The sequence below is a fragment of the Aythya fuligula genome, chromosome 24 (assembly GCF_009819795.1).
Source record: "Aythya fuligula isolate bAytFul2 chromosome 24, bAytFul2.pri, whole genome shotgun sequence".
NCBI classification, from domain to species: Eukaryota; Metazoa; Chordata; class Aves; order Anseriformes; family Anatidae; genus Aythya; species Aythya fuligula.
Window position 1 is genome coordinate 2,287,972 of NC_045582.1, and position 17,003 is coordinate 2,304,974.

The 17,003-nt window shown below is 45.4% G+C and overlaps 1 protein-coding gene across 1 annotated transcript; it reads right to left on the reverse strand.

Annotated features, from left to right (window-relative positions):
* Window positions 1-5,753: 5,753 nt before the first annotated feature.
* CCR7 (C-C motif chemokine receptor 7) lies at window positions 5,754-15,305 on the reverse strand. The gene is made up of 3 exons (XM_032202983.1): window positions 15,296-15,305; window positions 8,640-8,689; window positions 5,754-6,818 (listed from the first exon to the last, which is right to left on the reverse strand). Exons 1-3 carry the CDS (start codon window positions 15,303-15,305, stop codon window positions 5,754-5,756), a joined length of 1,125 nt encoding a protein of 374 aa, XP_032058874.1.
* Between the last annotated feature and the right edge of the window lie 1,698 nt (window positions 15,306-17,003).

A 17,003-nucleotide genomic window follows, 5' to 3' on the forward strand; every position in this document is an offset into this window, starting at 1 on the left:
TCCTAGCTCTCGTCCAAAGTTTTGACCATTGGATCAGACCCCAAAGTCCTCTCCCTTTGCTGTACCACTCCTGGAAACACACAAAAAATGGAAGCTACCTTGGTTGTATTTGCTTGGAGTCGAATAGCTCAGTGCCAGGCTGGAGGTTCAGGCACTCAAGCAGAAAAAGGCAGAGAGCAAATACTGCTAGGTAATCTTTATTTCTCTAGTCAGCCACCTCCTTCTTTTCATCTTCTTACTCCTTTCTCATTCTTGTCATTTGGTATGGTGCATTCGGCTACTAAAACAAGGAATAAGCTGACAGTTTTGGGGAGTGTGTAAGAAAAAAATTGACAAAACCCTGTAAGGTCCCATCCCATTGTGTGCCTTTTGTCTTTATGGTCTTTCACATCCAGTGCTAGAGGGTTCATTGTGTAAAAGGATAATTCTCTTCTCCAGCCCTCCAAAGCATACTCTCACCACCCCAGGAGCTGTAGTAAGGTGGTCTGGCAGTGGTTTGTGCTGCTGTCATTAAATGCCACATGATGCAGTTTATCTAGTCATTTTTTCCCCCTATGTCAGCTGCACAACAGTAGGCTCTGAGGTGGTCCTGCCTTGATTTAATCCATAAAAAAGGTCATTGCTTTTCAGTCTCCTCAGGATTTACCCACTTGGAGGTCACGAAGCTGCTTGTGATGGGATGAACAAGGGGCAGCTGAGACCTCAGCTGATTTCAGTTTCCCCAGAACCATCCTGTGATGGCTCAGCTTGAAAGGAGAAATACCCTGGTGTGGAATGGGAACCCATCAGTAGCAGCCTTGGGGAAGAAGGGTCACTGCCTCGGTGGTTGAGGAGACACCTGGGGGGGAAAAATCGTTGGCCATGAAAAAAGTTCTCCCCTGAGAACTGACACCTCCACCCCAAGAGCAGGAGCTTGATTTATTTTTCCATATAAAAGAAGATGTGGGGAGAGGAAACTGTAGCCCACCCTCAGCTACCCTGATTGTTGCAGAGTGACGCCACCCTTCCTCATCACCCACATACATTATTTTTAGGGTTTGTTTGCCTCAGCTCATTCTTTCTTAGGGTTACGAGTACTTCCCTCCCGCAGCTACCCAGGTGGCACATCAGCAACCACAGCTGTGCCTGGAGAATGTTCCCCTTCACCATCGTGTTCATCAGTTCATTCTCCAGCAAGTGGAAAAAAAAAAAAAAAGTGACAATGAACTGGCAAGAAAGGAGAAGCAACGAGCAGTGATGCTTTACGTAGAGCAGGAAGGTGTCAGAAGAACCACCAGGAGTCCACACGACTCTGTGGGACTCTTTGAGCTAGGTTATTACAGACCATGGCCCCCTTCTGTAACGAGGACCAGGCTTTTTTAATTGAATTTGTAAAGATTTCAGACTGAGGTTGGTCCATTCCCCGCAATGAAGAGTTTATTTTTCTGTCTTGCTGGTGAAAGTTACAAAAATGGGTTAAATCCATCCTGGAAATGTACTTTTTCTGTGCAGGACAGATTCTGCCTGGTTTGTCTGGGGCATTTATAGTTTAAGGTGTGATGTTGGGTGCTTGCCTGGTGGGCTGGGTTTTACTAGTTTAAATCAGGGTTGTAAGCTCTAATCTGCTTTCTTAAAATTCAGGAACTTTCCTGTTTAAAGGTCTGATTTACAGTCACTTTTGAGAAGCGTAGGGAGTTGTTAGGGAGTTGCTGTAAGCACAGCAGCGTTCTCACAACTCCAGTCCTGTTTCATGGTTTGTGTGGTCTGGTTCAGAGCTCCTGCTTCAGCAGGCTGTGTCTCTTGTATAGATAAGTTCCCTGGATTCCAGAGCAGTGGAGCCTTCTGACCTAGTTGTGGTGAGCGAGACCTGATGTTTATTTAAGGAGCCTTGGGTTTAGACCTATTATCTAGAGTGGTATTGCGGTGCAGTGATCTTGAGATGCTTCTTATCACTACTTGAACCTCTGGACCAGATGCTGAAACTAGCCAAATACTTTCTCTCTAGGGAGAAATGTGCATTGTATAGTGAGAGCAGAAATGATCCTTACTTTTGGCACTCAAACGTTAAGCTAGACGTTTGTCACATCTTTGGTTTTCTCTGAGGTTCGTTTTCTGTTCTCTTTAATTCCATGGTTGCAGTTATAAGACGGTTTTGTAAAGGGTAAGGACCATCCCTGTGTACCTTGGGGGCTATATTAGCAGGGGAGGTCAGGAAGAAATGGTCTGTGTGCGTTCATCATGCAGCATCGGCCAGTTTGAGATGTGGAGTTGGGTTAGATGGGCAGCTCATCTCAACTAATGAGTCAGTTGCTACTATGCCTGTGTACGGAGGTTTTTAAGCTGTGGTTACTGCCTCTCCCTGTGAGCAATTTGCACAATAATGGGGTGTTTTCGTTACTGACTTTTTAAATTAAAAGAGAATGGTAAAATCATCAGGTATATTCAATGCTGGGGCAGTGTTAAGGCAATCAACTTGAGAGTAAAAATAAAGACAAACGCCACTACTAAATCTATTGGTGACTTGTTTACTGTATAATTAGGAACACTAACATTTTTTTAAAATTAGAATGTTTTACACTTTTTTTTCCCCTGCGGGGCAGTACTGATTTCAAGCTAGGGTGATCAACAAACAGCTCTTGGCAGGATCAGAAGGATATGATATGAACTGTTACGGTACACACAAGATACATCCTGTGCAGGAAATACAAGGGAAAAACCAAAGGTATTTTTTAAATTGTTATAATTTATTTTCCACAAGTAGCAAAATACAGTCAGTTTTCAGACGTAAGTAGAGAATCTCAAGTTAGGATCTTAGGTCAACATTAATATGTTTCATCAAGTGGCAGACTTATTTTCTCTGTTAAACATTAAGATGAGCCATGCACTCTGAAGTCACTGCTGTCTTGTTGAGAGGGCACCAGATGCAGCTGTCCCACATGCTGCTTTAGTTTCTCATTCTTGTAAAGGCAGCTGCATGTTTTCCTATTTAGAATACATCTGGTTGACAAAAACGTAGAAAATTCTCAGCTTGTAGAAGGGGAATGGCTTTTATTAAACAGGAGTCGGGTACAATTGCATTTTCTGTTGGAGCAGTTTTCCTTGCTAGAATAATTTAGGTGAGTGTATTTTTTATAAAAGGTTCAGTTAAAGCAGTGTATTTTCAGGGTACATTCGTGTACATATTTAACTTTTTTTATGAAAAGCAGCTTTACATGTATGAATACATATCAAGAGTATATTGTTACTGATGAAGAAAACTAAAAAGACTCTGTATTATAGGCATGCCTTACTCTGGCAAACTTCTTATTAGCCAAGCGCCTTGTCTGTGCAAGGACTATAGGGGAAAAACAAGAACAAATGACTATTCAGTGTGTCAGTCTTAACCGTCCCCTTTTATATGTCAGAGAAGCAGCACTTGCATATGTATTTATTACGTGGCCATTATAAAAGAAAATGCTTGAAACAACTGGATGGGATTGTCACTCAACATAGGTAACTCAGAGCAGAATGAATATCCCACATCCCTGAGCCAAAGGGTTTAGGAAGGAGAATTTATTTAAAGATGATTGTCAGATAGCTGTGTAAGTGGCAGCATTATCTCAAAACCAGCTAACTGTAATCTCTCTTTGAAGGCTGATCTTGTTGTTTCTTTAGAACAAAATCTCTGGTTTTTGACCTATGATCCAGCAAGTTCCCTGCATGTCTCCTAATGGTTCCATGAGTTGTATTGAAAGAAGTGTGTCTGTTTAGCAGGCGTCTCTTTTGCTCTGCATGGCTCTGTATGTCCACTGGAATGTTCCTCACAGGTTCCCCAAATCAAAACTGTTCAACTGCTGCTCTGGAAGGTGAGCATGCTATGTCCACTGAGTTAGGTTCCTGCCCAGCACCGAGAACAGTTCATGGCCAAGACCTTTTGCCATTGATGTCTGACTCTGGGGAGTGCTGTGTGCCGTGGGGATTAGAGCGTGCTAGTCAATAACAGATGCACAAACAATTGCAGCAACTCCTCCCCAGTTGACATTCAGATGTCCTGTAACAGCAGTTCCCAGGGTATTGTCTGTCCATAGGAATCTTCATTCTTCTAGTAAATGCATCAACTGGCATAACATTCAGGGTTTCTTTTCAAGGTCTTGTTTTACATGACAATAATCTGTTGTTCAGCTGCCATGTTCCTTTCAAGTACATGACCCTGGCAGTAATCTTCAACGCTATGACCATCCTTTGCATTAAATCAAACTGCAGTGAATGGCTTCTTTATTACAAGTGCCAGTATGAATGCAAAACACATTTTCAGTAGCTTATAAGTGAAATACGTATCTGACTTATAAAAAGACAGCTGCAAAAGTCCTTCTAGAAAGACACATTGGTTGGGAAGGGAGAAGAAAACCCACATTTGTGTTTTTTATCTCTTGAGGTCAGCAAGCAACAGCACAGAGAGCCCCCACACGTATGTGAAAATCAGCAGACTGCGTCCACAGGAGCTGATTAAGCTAGATAAAAGTGAGCTCCAGATACTGACAAATAGCAGTGGTAGGACCATAGGCACAACTGTATCCTGAATTTAAGTCTTTCCTTAAGAAACAGATACAAACTTGTCCCGGGCTAGAATCTGTAAAAATGCTGAGCATTCCTGCACCAGTCTGCCAAAACACATGTTTTAATATCAACCATGTGAGTAAAGACTTGCTCATCGTGTCAGTAGTAACGATGACATTTGGATGGGCTGAATGGCTAGGCGGTAAAAAATAATGTTTTGAGTACCTGACTGGATCGGTGCAGAAGTATCTGTTTCTTAGTTCAAGTTTGTACCTTTGGTGGCTGGGGAGGCACCAGTTACTTGGTTCTTTTAACTTGTCTTTGTGCAAGAAGTTTGAATCTAAACTTTGCTAGCTAACCCTGTGTCAGCCCTTGTGCAAGCAGATGTCTTCTCAGAAGCTGAAGGAGGCTTTATTGCTAAAGTGAAGCAGCTTTTCTAAAGAATACAAGTCAATGTTGGGATGCAATAACTTGTGATTGTTAGGATGCACCTTCCTTGTAGGTGAAACACCAGATATCATTGCTACAGGCAAAAGCGAAGTGGCTGTTCTTTTCCTGACAAACCTGAGATGCCACAATCGTATGCATAGCTATTGAAATTATGCATATCATGCCAAATATGGATTAGGTGTTAGTTAAGCAAATTTCTCACTTTTCATAGGGAAGGCAGGGCTGAGAGTTGCGTGCTAGGACACTTCACAGCTTATATTGCATATTGTGTTATGCTTGGAGGCTGAGTCCGTTGGTGCTGTTTTGTCATGAATGCTGAATCAGTGCATCATTTTTGTATGTATGGAGAGTACTAGGTGGTCTTAATAAATGCAACATTCAAAGCAAGGACAATGCTCTTGGAAGTTCAGCTGTAAAACAGTTCTGTTGCATGTCTGTCTCTCTTGCTATTGGTTGCTTTTAAGGAAAATATTCTATTTTGAGCATTTCTGATTTAGACTAGGAAAGAGTAAAATAAAGGTGAAATGGCATGAGAAATTCAAGACTCACTGGTCTCCCTTTCCGCTGTTTTACTATTAGTCATAGCTTTATCAAAGTCTCTCCATCCACAGGAGCAATGGATGGAGCAATGATCGTTGAGGGGAATACGGGGAGGTTCCTTGGTTTTCCTCTTACAGCTGCCTTTCTTAAAGTAGTGGCAGGTCTTCCTCTATCAGTAATTCAAAATAGAAGCAGTGTACAAAACCGCGCCAGCCTTCAGCTTGGTTAAAGCCTCCCTGGAGCTCTCCTCACGGGGAGAAGGTGGTGGTTGTCTCTGTCTCCATGGCAAAGGAAAACCTCTTGCTCTCACGGCAGGCAGACAGCTGCCAGAGGCGCTTCTGGCTCAGGCAGCCCAGCTCCTTCAGAAGCTTGAAGAGGTCGTTGCGGAACTTGACGCCGATGAAGGCGTAGAGGAAGGGATTGAGGCAGCATCGGAAGCAGGCCAGCGTGTAGGTCACGTCGTCTGCCATGTCGAGCTTCTTGCTCTCCTCACACGAGGTGGTGTGGTTGAAGGCTGAGATGGTCTTGGCCAGCATGACGCTGTTGTAGGGCAGCTGGAAGACAATGAAGACGATAACCACGGCAATGATCACCTTGATGGCTTTGTTCTTCTCAAAGTTGCGGGCCTGGAGTAATGTTTTGATAATGATGAGGTAGCAGACAGACATGACCACCAGGGGAAATAAGAAGCCAAAGACCATTTGGGATACTTTGATGCCAGTGTTGAAAGTCTGCAGGTCGTTAGCAATGATGGAGCAGCGGGGATGGTTGTCTGGGTTATTTACACCGCTGTGAACCAGCTCGGGGATTGAGAGGATGAAGGCCAGGAGCCAGATGACAACGCACGTGATCTTGCTAATGAATATCATCTGGGGACGGAAGCGGTGGGCTGAGGCAGCCTGAACAATGGCAAAGTACCTGTCGATGCTGATGGACAGGAGGAGCAGCATCCCGCTGAAGAAACTCATTTTGCAGATGCAATAGACCGCTTTGCAGGCAAGTTCCCCAAAACACCAGTACGTGGCTGCACTCGTGGCCCAAAACGGGAGGGTGAGCAGGAAGAGGATGTCTGCCAGGGCCAGGTTCAGCAGGTAGATGTCTGTCATGGTCTTCAGCCTCTTGAAGTAGATGTAGGTGACCATGACCAGCCCGTTCCCCAGCAGCCCCGTGAAGCAGATGAGGGAGTACATGGCTGGGAGGAAGGCAGCGCGGAAGTTACGGACTTCTTCCTTCTCACACACGGTCTCAAACATGGTGTAGTCGATGGTGGTGTTGGAGTCATAGTCATCAGTGACGTTGTTCCCAGAACAGAACTAGAACAGAGAAAGGGGGGGAGAAAAAGGCGCATTGAGACAGGTACTGTGGGTGCACGGCCGCTGCCCCGCTGTGTGTGGTGTCAGGCCGAGGGCCTGATGCCGGTTGATAAAGCAGCAGGATTGCCCAGCCACAGCCAGCACAGAAGTCCCAGGGAGTTCCCTTGGTGATTGGAGTTGGCAGGGTCTCGTGGCTGAGAACTTTCTGGATTAGTATGTAGGGCTTGGGGTTTTTTTGGGGCTCGTTACAGGAATTCAGTGAGAAATGTTAGCGCTCAGCCAAAACAACACCTGAGGACATTCAAACGCGTGGCTGTTTTCCAGAATGTTTTGGGACCCACATACAGCTGGATGTACAAGGTTGTCAGGTAAAATAGGAAAAATAACATGTCCTTTGGTGTTCTTCTCTCACAAGGGGCAAAATTTCCTCTTGACCGAGCCTACTCGTTAGGTGTTCTCTAAGTTCAGTTTCTCTTCCCTTCCCCATCTGAGATACTCCCGGTGCTCACACACACTTCTCACTTGTGAAAGTGCTACGAGAGGGGTGCAACTGTTGGTTTTGTAACCAGCAGCAACCTGGCACCGGTGTTCTCATGGGCTTCCTTGTCCTTCTGCCTTCTCCTCCCTCCCTCCCAGCTAGGGGTGAGCCTGCAAAATAACTAACCCAGTGGTGTGAACAAAGGGCTCTGTGGGAAGACAAAGCCGGAGCCTCCCTTGGCTGTTTTTTTTTTTTTTTATTTTTTTATTTCCCTGCTAAATTATAGAGGTGTCAATGAAACCGTGAGGAAACACGGTGAGTGAAGCAGGAAATTGTTACCGTGCTGACACGGACGAGTTGCTGGTGTCTCATTCACAGGCCTCTGCCCCTGATTTAAGCTCTGATTATTCTCGTTTCATCTTCCTACACTGACATAATCTACAGGGCAGACTGAGCTTGTGGTATCTGTGCCCTGCTTTTTTTGAGACTTATTAGTCTCCAGTACCTTCTCTCCATTGCAGGGAGATGAAAGGTTTCCCCTGGATACCTCTGCATGTTATCACCGAATATCTCAGCACACTCTCCATCTCAGGTAGGCTTGGCTTTTACCACATCCTGCCTGCTATCTGGAGGCATGCCACCAGAAGTGAAAGGGAAAAGAAGCAGGCTGCAAAACCCTCCCTGCCTTGCTGAGCCTCTCAGAGAGCCCAAGCGGGGGACCATGGCGTGGTTGAGGCTGCTCCTGTGGTTGCAGGAGTGCGAGTGCTGGGGGCCAGGCCCGTGGTTCAGGAGCAGGTCACAGCAGAGCTCGGTGCTTGGGCTTCTCCTTCCTGCTTCAGATTTACTGAGCAGGAACAGGCAGAAGATGAATGCCACATTCGAGGCAGCTGCACTCTTCCCCCTTGGGCATGTCAGCTCTTCAGTACTTAGAGCAGGTACAGCCCAGCCCTGTGAGCAGGTACTTCTGAAGAGCACCGAGCTGACTTTTCACAAGTGCTCTTCGTGTGATATTTTTATCTTTCCTGAAAATGCTCATGTTGTTGCTATAATGGAAACAGGTTCTAACAGAAAACACCACCTTAGAATCGGTCTGGGTAGTTGTCTCTGTTCGTTCTTTGTTTGCATTTCTTTAGTTTGTTTTTCTTCATGCTTTAGCAATGCTCTCTGCTTTCTCACCACCCGCCTCCAAACGTGCTGGGCTCTGATCATGAGCAGCCCTGTCCCCTGCGGATCTCTCCAGGCTGTGGGTGGCTGCTGTTTTGCGTGTCAAAGTTTTTGAGATCTCTCTTTACCCACAACACAAATGTGGCTGGATTTCAACAACGTTGTTTTCAACATCTTACCTGAAATATTAGAGGAAGGCTGAAAACAAGGGTGACCTTTAACTGTTTACCTACAGAAGAAGGAGACACTGTGTTAGTATCAGCACTTAAGTAGGGATTTCCACACGATGCTTGTTTTGAAAAAGCGGTGGTAGCATACTTGACCGCGGCATTCTCAACCCTGCAAAGCTCTCCACAGCTGCATAAACAAAAAAGCAATGAAGATGCTAACAGGATAGCCCAGGGTCATGTAACAAGTCACTGTCAAGCATAGATTAAGTCTCAGAAATCCGGCCCCTCCAGTCTCATCTATAAAGGCTGATAACAAAAGACAGTTAACTCGCACATAGTGTAACAAATCGTATTTTAGACTTTTTTTCCTCAATTAGTTGTCGTTCCCTCCCCCTCCAGCTTCATGCTTTTACAAGGCACAATCAGCAGCCAGTCTCCTGTGCTGCCATCTGAGCTAAGGGTGTAGCATACCCAACACACATGTAAAAACATACAGCTGTGAGTGCAATAAATTTGGCCCAGCTGTTCCCTGACAGAGAGGTGACTGGACTGCAGAACAGGAAAGCTCATCTCCCTGCAGGATATACATAACTGAAGCTGGCTGAAATTTATTGCTTATCTAAATGTCAGAGCTGGCTTGCACTGCCTTTGGATGTGGAGACACAGCACGCTGACAGCTGGGGGAAAAATTAAATTCAGAGCCAGATGTGATAATGGTGAGAGCAATCTCAGACAAACAGCTCTTCCTGCTGTGGTTAGCAGAGACGGAGAGGCCAGTGAAAGCTTTCTCTTCTCTCTATTTAAAGCACATGCCAGCATCTACCTCAGGCAGTTGTGACTGAAAGTTGCCCAAGCTAGAAGGTGATTTGGCAGCTGTGAGAAAGCCCTCACTGTCTGCTCTGGCCTGAGCAGAACGTGTCCCTCCTTGAGGAGAGTTGGCATCTCCTGTTTTGAGCATCGTGCTTGTGATTCCCCCCAGAGAAGTGGTCACAGCACCGAGCCTGCTGAGGCTCAAGAGGCGTTCAGACACTGCTCTCAGAAATATGGTTTGATTTTTGGGTGGTCCTGGGTGGAGCCAGGAACTGGACTCGATGATCTTTGTGGGTCCCTTCCAAGTCAGGGTGTTCTGCGATTCTGTGCTGCTCATCCTAAGATGCCCTCTCAGCACCAGCTAGTTCCCTGCACAGCAGCCCTGTGTTTCCCCATGGATGATCTGGTCCAGGAGTACTGAGCAAGGCTGGGGCAGAGGCAGGAGATCCCTCTGGCTTTTGGCTGCCTGTTTCCCCTAATGAGCATGCCTTCCTCCTACAGATAAGCCTGTTTGTTCAACTGCACTGAATCCTTTGCCCTTCTGGTGTTCAGCAGCCTGTTGTACGCAGCTCTGGTCTGGATTGCTGCCTGCTGTTTCTTTGCAGAGCTCCTTCACACCCTTCCCTGCTCTGCCAGTCTCCTGTTCGGGTACTGAACTGGACCAGGAGAATGAATTTGTACTACTTCAAGTAACCACCCACCATAAAAGCATCGTAAGAACAGCAGTAGTTACATCAGCATCTGTGATTGCAGATGCTTGATTACACGTGAGGGGCAATGCATGGGTGAAATGTGCAAAAACTCGTATTTCTCATTCCCTAGGGCCTGTATATGAGCTTCCCATTAGGCCTTGTAGAAGTTTGTGCCTTGTTACCCTCCTCCCCACCTCTTAAATTCCTCATGTATCCTCCTGCTCCTGGGTGCTTAGTTATGTTACTAGACCCCTCACCTCTGAATCCTCCTGGGGGAATCTAAAACATGTAGAAGTGCCTCATTAGTGCAGGAGGAGGGTATGTCAAGGTAGCTTGGCCAAGATTAAGCTTGAGGGGAAAGGAGGAGACTTGGCTAAATGCTTCTGTCTGTCCAGTGTCTTGCGGTCTGACCAGTCCTAGACTGCAGGAAGAGCTTCAGTGAGCACCTGATGTAGCCATCTCTCCCTTAAAGATGCTTATTGAACTTTTGCATATCACACACAGGAAATGCACCAAAAGCCCAAACCACTTAAATTTACCCAGCACATTAAAGAAAGCCTAAGATGTTGTAGCCTTCGCTACCTGGGACACCGGCATGGGGTCTCTGACCCTATGAAAAGAAAACAACTGTTGGAGCCTAAATGATCTTTACCACTGTCTTATTAGCGTGGTCTACTAATTGTTACCCCTACTGGCCACTGTCAGCCCCGTTTGTCATGGGCTGAGGCCTCAAAAATAGTTAACTCCTGAGAATTTGTATAAAGAGGAGGCAAAGGAGAGCCACCCTGAGCCCCCACGGGAAGGACATCAGCTTCAATCGTTCTCTGCTCAGTTTTTCCACACAAAGAGCACAACCACGGTGCCTCCTAGTGCCAGGCTGATGCACCAACACGGCCATCCCCAGGCTCTTGCCCTCCAAGTGCAGTACTATTTTCTGTTGGTTGTTGCATCTCCCTTCACCTCCCAGGGCCAGTCCAGCCCCTGCTTAAACTGAAAAATCTTGAATGCCTAGCAGCAGTGAGGTGTTTCTTAAGCACACTTTGAAGTGTCTAACGAAACGGGACTGATAGCAGAGTGACTCAACTAACGATTCTGAAACAGTTCAGCTAAGTATCATTCCTTTGAAGAACTTCACAATCTTTTTTTCCCTCGGTTGCTGTTTTAGGTATCGTAAATGTCAAACTATTTTCAATATAAAAAGAGCTTGCACTGTTCCTTCCTCTCTTTCTGGCCCCCCCACCTCAGCTTACGCATTTGCAGAGGCACAACTGGTGATGCAGTTCAGCCTCGTGGTCTCCCGCACTACTTTGTTGAGCAGGTCCTTGAGTCACTGGTTTCAGGTCAACTGAATGAAACTCACTTCTTGCTCTTAGGAGTCCAGGGCGGTGGGGGAAGGGAGAGGGGAGCAGAAGCAAATGGGTTGTAGAGAGGAAACGAGACCCGCTTTGGCGTTAAATGGGCAATTTTAGGTAGCTTTACTTTTTCTTGCCTCTGGCAGTTCTCGGCTGCGGGTATTTTCGTAAAGTTTCGTTCCTCAAAATATGAAGAAAAAACCCTCTCAAAAGTCCCCGCAAACAGTTGAACTAACAACCTTACTTACAAAAAGACAACAACAAAAAATTACAGTTTATGAGTCAATGCATGCTGTAAAGCCCTGAGTAAGCCCCCAGCCCTGGTGGTGCACTGATCCGCTGCACTTCTCAAAAGCACGCTCCCGTCCTGGGAAAACACGGTGGAAAGGAGAACTGCTTAGAGCAAGAGAAAGAGGGAAGGGGTTCTGCTCTCCGGGAATATCCCAGCACAGCTTTTGTCAGATGGACAGTGAGGAGATGACTTCCACCAGCTCACTCCTGTGACAGCAGTTCTGAATGCTGCTTAAAACTGCCCTGTGTCTGCACCTCTTCGCTCACAGATGGACACTGATGATGGAAGTGCTCGGAGAGATCAGGCAGCAGCAGGTCACATTTGGAAATCTTGGTCCGTGGAGTAAGCACAAAGACTGGGATTCATCTTACTTTATTTTAGCCATCAGCATCTGCTTAATTGCTTAGGCTCCCTTGATAGCAAAGGGAATGAAAATGCTTTTAAGGCAGTCATGGTACGGTTCATTTCACGCTGTGGCAGAAGCGTGGGCTTGTAGGTTTGGACATATGAATCCCATGCAGTTTATCTGAATCTCAGTCAGCATCAGGAGCCAATCTTAAGCAAGATAAAATAAGCAGTAGTAGCAGCAAATCCCCACAGATAGGCCCAGAATTAGAGATTCAAGCATGGAATTAGGAAAAAAGAGAAATGATTGCTAAGTAACAGCAGAAGAACTTCTGACAGCAAGAAGGATTTGGTGGAAAGTCTCCCCAGAGGTGGAAGGAGGAGCAGAAACACAACCAAGTAGGATGTTTTAAACAGGACAAGCAATCCTGCAGAGGGAATCACTGGGGCTCCTTCTGCACGAGGGACTCCCTCTTGTTCTGCAGGTCAGCTCTTCCCAAACGGATTCAGCTCTAACTGTGGGGAAGCAGCTGCTCACCTCTGTTGGTGCTGAGGGATGTGCAATGTGAAAATCAAGAGTCAGAAATGCTTTTGTGAGTACTGCAAAGCTAGGCAAACCTGCTGTGGTTATTTATTTGTTTTTGATGTTGGCCAGGACTGCAAAGTAAAAGTTTGAGTCTCAAGTATCTTAGCGCACGTGTAGGCAGTGAGTAATGCACTATTGATAGCTGTACCCATACACCAGTTTCTGATGCCTTTTCACCATCAGGCTTTTGGGGAAAGAACCGGATATTTCTGAGAAGAATTAATCATAGTTAAATAATATAATGACTTCTGGCAGTTAACTGCTCAGTGCCTGCTACCCCCTTCTTTCCCCTGTGTTTCTCACAACTGACAAAGGAAAGATGAGCATTTTCACTGCTGAAATGAGCATAACAGAACTACTTCTATTTCCTACATTCATACATTTGTGTAGAAGTTGGTTATCTGTCTCCACCTCCTTTAAGAAACTGTGAATCAAAAGCTAAGATAAACAGAGATAAGCAAATTTTAAAAAGTCGTCAGGTGAGCCGATCTTTCGTATACAACTGTCTAACAGCAATGTTGTTCATATTCCAACACTGATAAATATTTCTTTTGGACTATCCTTTTGAAACACAATAATAGGACAGAGAACCTGAAGCATGAAAATTGCCATACTCTTAATCAGGTTCTCACTAATTCTTTTTCATCTTTCTGTCATAGATAGCCTTTACTAATTAAGTAAGGTCAGACTAACAGCTGTCTCCCATTAAACAGGAGACCTACAACACAACTTCATGGTGTTACAGGGCCAAAAGTTTAAACGAGATCACAAATTGTGATATATGGCCAACAGCTCCAGTTGGGTTATGACACGTTGGTTTGTATGCAGCCTCTGGCTCAGGAATTTCCTAAACCACTGATTGCTAGAAGCTCTGAGGATGCATCCATGAGAAGACTCCCTCTTCCCATTCCCTGCTCCTGCCTCGTGGATCCCGTGGGGTCCAGTACCCCATTTTACACCAAGCAGGAGCATACTGCACCCCCCAGCTGCTTTTCATCACTGTCAGGTTGAGAGCCATGAGCTCCCCTACCTAACTCAGCACAGGTTTGTTGCTTTACATTTGGATACTGCAAGTGGAACCCCCTCTGCTTAATCCAGAGATCACTGCAGACCTTCCAAGAGGAGAAAGCCCTGCCTGGAAGGTGAGGAATAGTTTGGAGGCTGAAACACCGGACAAAGATACCAGAAGTGGTTATTTTCCCTGACCATACGAGGCTAGCTTTCTCCGTGATATCTCATGAGTTAAAGTTTTGCATCTCCATTTCACAAGTTCTTCAAAAAATGGGGAGTCCAATACTCCTTACTGTTGTGCTACAGCCCAAGGCAGTTGCAGGGAATTAGGCACTCAAACCTCAGCATTCACAGGCTGTCTGGTTGTGTCTGCAGTGCTTGACACAGGACATCTGCACCTGCCTTCATACTGCTTGCTGCAGTGTTGAAATGTATGGAGAATCCTCTCGCATCCCAATTAATTCAAAGCTTTGATTTGAAAATATCCCAGAAGAAAGGCAGACCCCTCCTGTTCCGTATTATGGCAAAGGACCATTCATTGCATGTGGAGTAGGGCTTTACTGGAATGAACTCTGTGGCTACCATCCTGTCCCTCTCACCATCCTTATTACAACTCTTGTCCCCATTGCCTGGCATTAGTTGTGTTATAAACCCCTTTTGGTTGATCTAGTTTAATTCACCCTCATGAGGTATTATTACATTTGTCCCTCTTCCCTGCATCTCCCTCATTCACCCTGGAATTAGTGTTTGCAAATATGAAAACAAAATAAAACAAAGGAATAAATCATACAGTCTTAAAGAAAAGAGCTTGTATCACATCTCCACATCTCTGACCCACAGTGTTTGCCGCCTACAGCCCACCACCCACTCACGCTCTGTGAAGTCGGTGCCTGCAGAGCACTGGATGTGAAGTGACGATAACAAATAACAAAATGTTGAAAACTTTCTGCAAGAGACAGAAATGAGTCTTGTGCATCCTGGGCTAATGGAGATGTCCTGTGCCAAAGAGCTGATGGTTCTCGATTACTTGCTCTGCTCTGTGCGCTTGGTGATGGAGCACTCTGTTGGAATGCAGACCCCAGCTCCAGCAAAGCCACAGATTTTAGAACAGTTCAAAGTTTTGTGGTTGCTGTAAAGATATTCATTTATAGACAGTTTGCCTTAAATTGGACAAGTTTAGCGAAGAATAAACTCAATCCCTTGATTTATTCACAGAATTAAAATATTACCAAGGAGATGGCAGGTTTTTTTATTTAAAGGAACATGGAAAAAATAGGAATGATATGAGAAGAGCTCACTTGCTTTGGGTCAGAGAAGCCCCCTTGAAATTCCCTCCAAGCCTTTTTTTTTTTTTTTAATGTTTCTGAAGTAAATGACTTGAGTTTGCTGAGCCTTTGAAAAAGACAGTTTTGAGTAGATTTTTTTTTGTTCATAGTACACGCGAGGAAGAATAAAACTTTTTGTATTGATTACTCGGTTAAAAGTGCTTCATCCCTGTGTCATAGCGCATGAATTTGGGCATCGTCCTCATTCCTAAGGCTGAAGGCAAAGCCAGAGGCTGCAGCAGGGGTACTCACCACTGTCCATGGTCTTGTTTCAAACAGAAACGAAGTCACAAGGTTAGTGAGAGCATCGTACGTCCCGGCGCAGCCTCGGCGTGCAGCAGCTCCTGCCAGAGACCCTCTTTGGGAAGCTCTGCCTTTTATACTTCCTGCGGCTCTGCAAGAAGCCAGTGACGTGCCCTGCTGTCAGTGACATTTAGAAGACCCTCCTCCTTCTCCTCGGGCTCTCACCAGCAGAGGAAAGTTGTGCTCCCTTCAGACACACGATGTGTTCAGGTGCTTCCTCAGTGCCTCCAGCTGAGGGCTGTGCACACGCACACCAGCACACACACTTTTTTACTGAGAACTCAATAAAATGAAGCAGACTCTGCTTTTGCACCTGAATATGAGAATTTGTGGTAAGCGGACAAGAGGAAAGAGTCTCCTTTATTGTTCTCTCCCCACAATAGATCCTGTTTCATCTGTCAGAGCTTGATGCTGTAGGAAAGGGGGAAGTTTCCATCTTTTCTGCTAGACCCTTCCTAGGGAAGGTGCTCACCTACCATGTAACAAATCTCTCTAACTGCCCGCAGCAGGCATCCCTTTTCCCGTCTCTCACATGCTTGCAGCACCCTTTTTTAGACAATCAACAGCTCCCAAGCAAGTGGACTTCCCCACCTCTTTCTGCTTTTTGGTGTTTTCGCGCTACCATCTGCTAAGTATCAGCACACACCATCTTCCTCAAAAAGGTTTTGCACAGTTGTGGTCCTGTGCCTTCCTCAGCATCACGTTACTGCAGAAGTTTCAAACCTCAGCATACAGCCCTGGGAGGACCTGCAGCACTGGCAGTTCTGGTCCCTGCTTTGCCAGGGGGTTGATTTGTCTATTCCTCTTCATAAATGGATCATCTTCAATATGAATCAGTGGCTTTTGGTTTGTGGCTGTACAAGGTGGATGCCTGTTCTTGGAACTGATTCTTCTAACAGGTAGAAGCGTAACCAGAAGAGTAGAAAAAAGAAACCCTATTGTAGCTATGTTACCTCTTGACTGATCTAGAGATAATGTTTACCCTGCATCAGACAAATAATCGTGTAATTGGGTAGCTATCATAAGATGCATCTGTGCTGGGCAGCCAGTGTCTGGCTCTCATGAATGCCTGTGCTTTTCAAGAGAATCTGATCAGTGTCTTACCAAATAATCTGATCATTATATGGGATATGTGTTCCAAGGAGCAGATGAGTTGCATTAGGTGAACTGCTTGGTTACATCAGCACCAGCACTGCAGTGTTACTGCTCTTAAAACTTCCCACGGCAGAATCCTGCTCTCTGCAAGTACCCTTAGCCAGCCAAGCTGCAATTCTTCAGTGAAGGATTCTTCTCCTAAACATTAAAACACCATGACCCCTGAAAGTCTGGCAGTCTGTGGCTCTTGAGAAAATTAAACATTATGTGGTGCTAAGGGGAGCAGATTTGATTTTCTCTAGCATAGTTAAGCACTGCAAGATCTGAAGGTTGTGTTTAAAATACTGTGGGAAGTACGTATATTAAGATAGCGTGATGGTTAATCAGAGCTAAAACAGGACTTGATTAGAATCTGAGTACATAAAAATTTGAGTCTGCTCCTGAAACTACTGATGATTTGCTGCCTTGCCTTTAACTAATTACTTCAACTTGAAGCAGAACCTGTCACTTCCCAGCTTTCAATGCCAAATTAAATATATCTGAAGTCACTGATCCTGTGGGT

Coding starts and splice junctions, on each gene's coding strand:
- CCR7 (XM_032202983.1), bottom strand. Junction 6,819..8,639: donor GCCTTCCTCTAATATTTCAG/GTAAGATGTTGA, acceptor TCTCTGTTCTAG/TTCTGTTCTGGGAACAACGT.